This window comes from Podarcis raffonei, chromosome Z (genome assembly GCF_027172205.1).
Source record: "Podarcis raffonei isolate rPodRaf1 chromosome Z, rPodRaf1.pri, whole genome shotgun sequence".
In the NCBI taxonomy this organism is placed as follows: Eukaryota; Metazoa; Chordata; class Lepidosauria; order Squamata; family Lacertidae; genus Podarcis; species Podarcis raffonei.
Window position 1 is genome coordinate 10,175,894 of NC_070621.1, and position 8,596 is coordinate 10,184,489.

The window sequence follows — 8,596 nt, forward strand, 5'->3', positions numbered from 1 at the left end:
AATCCTACATGGGGTCAGAGGGGAATGCAGCATTGGATTCATCACCCACCCCAAGTCCTGCTGAGCTGTGCCAGCCATGGCATTAGGCAGTTGCGTATTTTTTCCTTTTCACTGTACCAGCTTCAACTGACTGGCAACAGTTTTGCAACCTCATTCTCCCCGTGGTGGCATTTTCTGCATGCTTGTGGAGTCTGTATGCTACATGCTGCCTTATGATGGTTTGTAATTCCCTTAGTGTTCTTTCATTACATATGTTTGATAATGAAAAGGTCACTCAGTGCAGTATATGCAAACACGTGTCTCATTTAGGATTACATAAAACTTCTATTACAGGGTGAGCTTCCATTGTTCAGTCCCAGCTCCTGCCAACCTAGCAGTTCAAAAGCAGGTCAAAGTGCAAGTAGATAAATAGGTACCGTTTAGGCGGGAAGGTAAACGGCGTTTCCATGCGCTTCTCTGGTTCGCCAGAAGCAGCTTAGTCATGCTGGCCACATGACCCGGAAAAACTGCGGACAAACATTGGCTCCCTCAGCCAATAAAGCGAGATGAACGCTGCAACCCCAGAGTCATTTGCGACTGGACTTAACTGTCAGGGGTCCTTTTTTTTAGAAGTTCTCAATAATGATAGAACTCACAGGTGGAGAATACTTTTATTTTTATATATCTTTGTGTGAGTTAATACTTAATACTTTATTATCCCTTTGGCACTGCATCTTTGTACTTTTTTGTGTCCTTCCAATCTGTGACTCTTTATAGTTTACGTTTTTTATTCTTTGTTTTCTTGCTTTTTGTTGGCACTTTTCTTATTTTTGTAAGAAATCAATCAAAAGCATTTAACAAAAGTGCAATGCAGTGAAAAGACAATAGAGAGTACCTGGATGCTTGCTTCACAGTGTCAATGATAATCAGTGGGATTATTTTATTTTCTGTGTTTTCAGGGCCCATCTATTCCTGTGATTGTAATCTGTTTTAGATGTTTTAAATTATCAGTTGTTATAACCTGCTCAGGAACTTGCTGTTGAAGGGCAGATAATAACTTCGATGATGATGATAATATGTGTATGTTTATATGTATCTTGTTCCTTAATGGGACTCCAAATGGAGGGGTTCCAAGCTGCTTTCTTACCCAAGCACTGACCAGATTCCAGACCGGCTTAGCTTTGGAGATGTTGCTGAAATCACTACCTTCAATTAACTGTCCTGGGGTCATACACTGCAGAGTTTGTGAGCTTAGCAAGAGGGCTGATATTTGTTGCAAATATGGAAAATGGCAGCTCCATCGTTAAAGCAGCCCCCAAAAATATGTTTCTGTGCTCAGATGGAAGTCATGAGATTTTCTTCATAGCCTTATACAGTGTTTGCTATTTCTACACCCCACACTGCAAAAGCACAACTTCTCACTTGAATTTTAATTTGACAGGATGGGCAGAAAGCAGAAGATGAGCTTGCAAAGAAACGTGCCGCTTTCCTCTTAAAGCAGCAGCGCAAAGCTGAAGAGACACGCCTTAGAAAACTGCAGTTCGAGGCAGAGGCTGAACAAAAGAGAGATGAAGCCCGGTAAATTCAATGTCTTGCCACACAGTATATAGATGAGTACTTCATGCTTTTATGTTCTCACTTGAGAAATTGGTAATGATGGGGTTTGAAGGCTGCCCTTTGCCTTTTTAGTCGTAAAGCTGAAGAGGATCGCATACGGAAGGAAGAAGAGAAAGCCCGGAGAGAGCTCATCAAACAAGAACACCTGAGAAGAAAGCACCAGCAAAACTTGGAAGAACAAGGCCGTGGGAAGCCCAAACCCAAGCCCAAGCAGCCTAGGCCAATATCTGTTCATCAGGAAGAATCCTATAGCAACTTGGAAAGAAAGTGTTCTTCTATCCGTAAGCAGCAGCACTCATTTTGGTTCCTATAACAGTATAATAAAGTAACTTTTTTCATTGTGTAACACCCTTTTTCTTTTGCCAGCTGATAATCTAAGTAGTGCTCAGTCAGGTTCTAGCCTGTCTTTGGCATCTGCAACAACAACCGAACCTGAAAGTGTTAATTCTGGCGGCGCACCTTCCAAACGGTAAGAGAAAGCATAAAGATTTAGGATTCTGATGTTGAAACATACTTTGGGGTGGGGAATGTTGCCCAGATGCCACATCCAGCCTTCAATAGTGGCCATGAACTCTCTGCAAAATAGAGATAATTGCAACTTTTAGCTAACAATAGTGTAGTAGTGACTGTCAATAAATTGTAATGGTGCACGACTTTTAAAGTACTCACTATTAGTGAATGAGAAATAGTCATTGGGGTAATATAAATAAATTGTCAGTGTCATGGGTACTGTAAACAAGATTAACAAGCAATTAGGGGTAGAACTGGGATGGGAAACATTTGAGCTCCAGATGTGGCTGAATTACAACTCCCATTATCCTTAACAATTGCCATGCTGCTGGAGACTGATGGCGATATGGGTCCACCTATACGTTCTCAATCCTTTGGAAATAATTGTCTCATTTCAGGTGTTAGCTGCTAATTTTGCAATTATGATCATTGTCCACTAATGGAGAATTTGTTACAGCTAACTCTTGATGGGCTTATTTATTCATGGACTCTCCCCATAAAATTGTGACACACACACAAGTACTCCCTTGCTTTTTTGTGGGTGTGTGGGTGCTCCATTGTGTGTGTGTGTGTGTGTGTGTGTATGTATATATGTGTATGTGTGTGTGTGTCTTTGTCTTTCTACACACACACACACACACACACACACACACACACACACACACCAATTTAAGAGACCATTTCATGCTTCTGACAAAGCATGCTCTAGCCCGCAAGAAATATTCTAAAATAATTTGTTAGTTGCAGATACTATGTTTTTTTAATAAAGCAACTTAAGCAACTTAGCATGGCTAACCCTCTGAAGCACATCTCTTTTCTGAGGGAGAGAGACAGAGAGAGTGCAAAATGTGGGGAGATGGAAAATTGGACACACTTGCTTTCCCCCCAAATAATCTGGTAGCTATGAACACACTGCTCATGTTCTTCTGATTCTTCTGACAGAGTGAAATCAATGGAAACCTTGCCCATATTGAGCAGGAACCCAAGTCGAAACATGGAGAGAGACTGGGAAAGCACCTCAGCAGCCTCTTCAGTTGCATCAGTAGCAGAATATACTGGTAAACCTAATACATTTTATCTGTACCTGTGTAATTAATGATCAGGATTATATAAGTCTGGTTGCCAGTATGTTGAACAGTACAGTGCAGTCTTCATTCTGTGGTCTCATGCTGAGGCCCTCTGAACATACAGCAGGAAGCTGCTTTGAAACAGTCAGACCACTGGTCCATCTAGTTCTTCTCAGAGTAGACTCATTGTAATTAATGAACCTTATTGATGTCCATCAATTTTAATGGGTCTGCTCTGAGTAGGACTAACACTGGATACAATCCTGTTTTATGGGACTTTTATCATGGGATGTAGAAGCTTTGCAAACTTGCAAATTTGCCTTTTTAAATATTCCTAGTAAAATAAGGAAGAAATTTCTTACTTAAGTTTTTTTTAAAAAAAATATTCGCCTTTTCATAGTTGCTCAAGGTAGTTTGCAATACTGATAAAGACACATGAGACTTTCATTTTAGCTTAGTTATCAAGCCACTTGTTTAAAATTTATGTTTTATTAGGTCCAAAGATGTTTAAAGAGCCCTGTGGCAAGTCAAACAAATCAATTATCCACAATGCTATTTCCCACTGCTGTCTTGCTGGAAAAGTGAATGAGCCTCACAAGAATTCTATACTGGAGGCAAGTATTTCTGAGAACAAGAGTTTTTTGCTGAGAACAAGAGTCACTTGCTGTATACCTTGATTTCCATGCCCATTGTTTGATGTCTTCCAAGCATAACAGTACAAACACTAATAATATATTACATATAATTTTAAGTATGAATGCAACTCATTGTAACATGCACAGTTAGCATTGGTTTTAAAAATTTTGCTTGTTTTTTTTTACTTTGTTACTGTCCCATATTGAATAACCCTGATCCCTGGGACACACTGCATTTGCAGTGTGGATGACTTCATATGGAAAGCTCTTGAGTGGCCAGCTTGCTAGTGTGTATTGCAAGTCAAGCTTAAATCATAATAGTCTGGTTTATGCATAATGCTAAACTGGTTTATTAAACTGTGGCTTATATGTTTCTTAAATAATAGCTTAGTGTTTTATGTGTAAGGTTTGACCAGCAACTTATAGATTGTTTACTGCAAGGATGGGGAATCTTTGCCTTCCAAACAGATGCTGCTCAAACTGAAAACTCAAACTCATCAGTGGCAGATCTTGGTATCTCAAATTTCAGTGGTGCCCTGTGCGATGCCAAAATCTGGTACACATCTCCTCCACCTCTTGCTTTCCGTTGGATGTCTTAGTTGTGGTGCCTGATGCAGCACCCCAGAAGCTCCATGCCCAGTGTAACCAAACCAGATCTGCTTTTGCTCTCTTCAGCCCCAACTTGCATGACCAATGGTCAGGGAAGATGGGAAGTTCCCCATTGTTGACTTACTACCAACAAACCATTGAAGCCATGTTTGTTGTTGGTTTTCAGACTTTAATTTAACTATGGCTTGGTGTTACATTGAATCCAGTACTCGCTTTGTTTGGCCACTCCACTCCAGAAACTCACCAAACTACAAAAGCATGAGGCAAGAAAATACAGCAGACTTGGGAGGAAAAAGCCAGTGTTTGTTTTATCAATTGTGGCACAACTTGTGGTTAACTCATGACTTGTTTAAAAGAATCATAGCTTAGTGGTGTGCAAACCAGATAATTGTGGCACTGTAATTTAGAAGTACCAAATGTACCGTATTTTTCGCTCCATAGGGCGCACCTGACCATAGGGCGCACCTAGTTTTCAGAGGGGGAAATCAAGGGGAAAAAATTATGATCCCCGCCCCCCCAGCTCTGGGAGCAGCGGACAGGCTGCAGGCAGCCTGTGTGCTTCTCCCAGACCTTCTTCCTGCTTTTGCGGGAGGTGGGGGAATTCTCCCGCAGAAGCTGTGCACTCTTTAAAGGGGCTGTGCGGCTTCTGCTGGCTTTTCTGGGAGGTGGGGGGATTCCCTCACCTGTCGCAAAAGCCTGCAGAAGCCGCGCAACCCCTTTAAAGAGCGCGCTGCTTCTGGCTTTTCTGGGAGGTGGGAGAAGGGACTGATGCGGCCAGTCAGTCCCTTCTCCCTCCTGGGGAAAAGCCCGCAAGAGCGCACAGAGCTTGTGTGCGGCTCTTGGGTGCTTTTCCCACCTGCCTCCCCCCTGCATTCGCTCCATAGGACGCACACACATTTTCCCTTGCTTTTTAGGAGGGAAAAAGTGTGTCCTATAGAGCGAAAAATACGGTATTTCCTGACCTTCATCTTGGGTACGTTAGACATTGCCAGCAGTGTGCTGGGCTCATTTAGCAGTCTTTGATTTCCTGTGGTCATTGCTCTCAGAATTTTTCTCTTTCACCTCTAGGAGCTCAAGAAATGTGATGCCAAGCACTACATTATTTTGTTCCGTGATGCTGGCTGCCAGTTCAGAGCACTTTATTGTTTCAATCCTGAAACAGAAGAAATCCACAAGCTGACAGGAACAGGGCCAAAGAGCATCACTAAGAAAATGATTGACAAGCTTTATAAATATAGCTCGGACAGGAAGCAATTTAATATCATTCCAGCCAAAACCATGTCTGCCTGTGTAGATGCTCTGACGATTCACAACCATCTGTGGCAGCCCAAACAACCTGTAGTGCCAAAGAAGACTCAAACTCACAAATGACATTACAGTTCAGTGGGAGACTATTGTAGATTTCATCGCTGGGGAGAAATGAGTTTCCTCACCCTCTCTCTGGTTTGGGTATGAAATGAGCAGAACCATAATCCCTTTTTTAAAAAAAGAAAAGAAAGAGGCTTATTAAACGTGGATGCAAGGAAAGAATGAAGGAGCAGCTTCAGTGTTCTTTTTGGTTTTTTTGTATGAATGATAAAACGGCTGTTACACCCATTGATAACCAGAGAGGCTTTTCACATGAGGGAAGGTGCATGTAGCAAGAGTGGATTTCTTTTTACTTGAAGTTCTTCATTGGTACAAATTGGGACATCTTTTCTTGTTCCTCCCCTTCCTGCAATCACTCTTGGAGTTAGCATGTGCTGCCCCTCAGGAGAACAAGAAACTGGGCACTGTGGCAGGCTTTCAGTGAATATCTTTTAGACTCTGGAGACTTGATAACATACAAACAATTGGTACTTGTCCCTACTGCCAACACTAAACCAGGCTCTGGCTTGTGGAAGGAAAAGGAAAATACTCCAACCCCACCCCCTTGCTGCTCAGAACCAAGTTTACCTAAAGTATCAAATCATTTTTAAAAGCACTGAAAACTGTAAAATTCGCCTTTTTTAAAAAAGAAAGAAAGAAAATGGAGGACTTATGCAAATTATCATGGCTGAACATTTCTGCAACACAATCATGAAGAGGAAAACAGGTGCTACTTGTTGGAATATTCCCAATTTGAAACTTGAGGCAAGCTAAATGGAGTACAGTCAACATTGCTTTTCTGTTTCAAGTAGTATCCTAACAGGATTTTTTTTGTCTTTTTAATAAAGACAGATTATTGAAATAGTAGAACATCTTCACTCAGAGCATGTTACTCCTGTATAATGGTGCACTTAATGATCACAAATTATAATGCTTTTAAATTATGTCCTGAAATGTAATTTAAATTGGTTTTTTCTCTTTTCTTTGAATGAGTACCATGCTCTAAAATGGAGTGTGTTTTATGTTGTTGTTTCAACTTTTTTCTTTTGTGGCAAGAGTATATGCTAATAAAGGAGAAAATATACCAGTTTCCATATACTAACAATTTTCAAACAAACCTGCATTTTGTTTTTGTTTTTTTGAAGGCTCAATCTGATGGTGTCAGTTTTACTTCTCCATCTAGAAATATTAAATCTTGAGTAATAATAATAATAATAATAATAATAATAATAATTTATTTATACCCAGCCCATATGGCTGGGTTTCCCCAGCCACTTTGCGTGGCTTCCAACAAAATATTAAAATACAGTCCATTAAACATTAAAAGCTTCCCTAAATAGGACTGCCTTCAGATGTCTTCTAAAAGTCTGGTAGTCGTTGTTCTCTGTGACATCTGGTGGGTAGGCGTTCTATAGGGCGGGTGCCACTACCGAGAAGGCCCTCTGCCTGGTTCCCTGTAACTTGGCTTCTCGCAGTGAGGGAACCACCAGAAGGCCCTCAGTGTCTGGACAGAATGATGGGGGTGAAGACGCTCCTTCAGGTATACTGGGCCGAGGCTGTTTAGGGCTTTAAAGATCAGCACCAACACTTTGAATTGTGCTCCGAAATGTATTGGGAGCCAATGTAGTTCTTTCAAGACCGGTGTTATGTGGTCTCAGCGGCCGCTCCCAGTCACCAGTCTAGCTGCCGCATTCTGGATTATTTGTAGTTTCCGGGTCACCTTCAAAGGTAGACCCACATAGAGTGCATTGCAGTAGTCCAAGCGGGAGATAACTAGAGCATGCACCATGGGATCTGAACACTCATCCCCCACCACCACTTTCTGAACACGGCCCAGAAGGAAGGAGTGGAACCACTGTATAATAGTGTCCCCAGCTCCCAACCCCTCTAGATGGTCCAGAAAGATGTTATGGTGGATGGTATCGAAAGCCGCTGAGAGATATAGCAGAAGCAGGAATCAGCTCTCACCTTTGTCCCCAGCCCGCTGGAGATCATCAACCAGTGCGACCAAGGCAGTTTCAGTCCCATGATGAGGCCTGAATCCCGACTGGAAGGGATCCAAATGGTCTGCTTCTTCCAGGCATGCTTTGAGTTGTTCAGCAACCACTTGCTCAATCACCTTGCCCAAGAATGGAAGATTTGAGACTGGGTGATAGTTGGCCATCGTGGCCGCATCTTAAGATGTTTTTTTTAAGAAGCGGTTTGATAACCGCCTCTTTCAGCGGGTCTGGGAAGGCTCCCTCGCAGAGAGAAGAATTCACCACCGCCCTTCCCAGCTTGCTTTTATAAGCCAGGATGGGCAAGGATCAAGGAAACAGGTGGTTGGTTTCACTCATCCCAGCAGCCTGTCCACATCCTCGGAGGTAACAGATTGGAATTGATCCCATGCAACTTGACCAGAAAGGACTCCAGCACTCTCCCGGCCCTGCTCCCATGGTGGTGTCTACCTCTTCCCGAATCTGAGCGACTTTATCTGCAAAAAACTTTGCAAAATCATTGCAGGAGATCAGAAATGACCTTAAGGCTGTTTGTTTTCCCCACTACAGAAAATAACCTGTTTGTGTATATGTCTAATGAGGGCCGTTTTGATTACTGATAATTATAAAACCTGTCTGTTCATTCCCCTCCCCCAAGCTCACTCTGACTCAGCTGCCCAGGAATTTATTTTTAGGTTATGACTCTGGTTTGCACATATTTTACTTCTACTTGAAGTGTTACTTGAATATGTTTAGTGTACGGCAGCCCAGCCAGATGGGCTTGGTATAAATAATAAAATAATACTTATTATTCTTAGTGCAAAGGATACTATGCCAACATTAGAGATTGAACAGT

The 8,596-nt window shown here is 42.0% G+C and overlaps 1 protein-coding gene across 7 annotated transcripts in view; it reads left to right on the forward strand.

Moving 5' to 3' along the window:
* Positions 1 to 6,881, forward strand: part of CAMSAP1 (calmodulin regulated spectrin associated protein 1) — a 40,091-nt gene extending 33,210 nt beyond the window's left edge. For 6 of the 7 annotated variants that reach the window (XM_053374802.1, XM_053374805.1, XM_053374807.1 and 3 more), the window contains 6 exons: positions 1,421 to 1,557; positions 1,669 to 1,877; positions 1,963 to 2,065; positions 3,049 to 3,164; positions 3,669 to 3,787; positions 5,486 to 6,881. In XM_053374802.1, the coding sequence (XP_053230777.1) occupies positions 1,421 to 1,557; positions 1,669 to 1,877; positions 1,963 to 2,065; positions 3,049 to 3,164; positions 3,669 to 3,787; positions 5,486 to 5,788 (987 nt within the window). In that variant the 3' untranslated portion in view covers positions 5,789 to 6,881. Of the gene's footprint in view, positions 1 to 1,420; positions 1,558 to 1,668; positions 1,878 to 1,962; positions 2,066 to 3,048; positions 3,165 to 3,668; positions 3,788 to 5,479 lie in introns of all 7 variants that reach the window. The other variant, XM_053374808.1, reaches the window with a different exon arrangement.
* Positions 6,882 to 8,596: the final 1,715 nt, after the last annotated feature.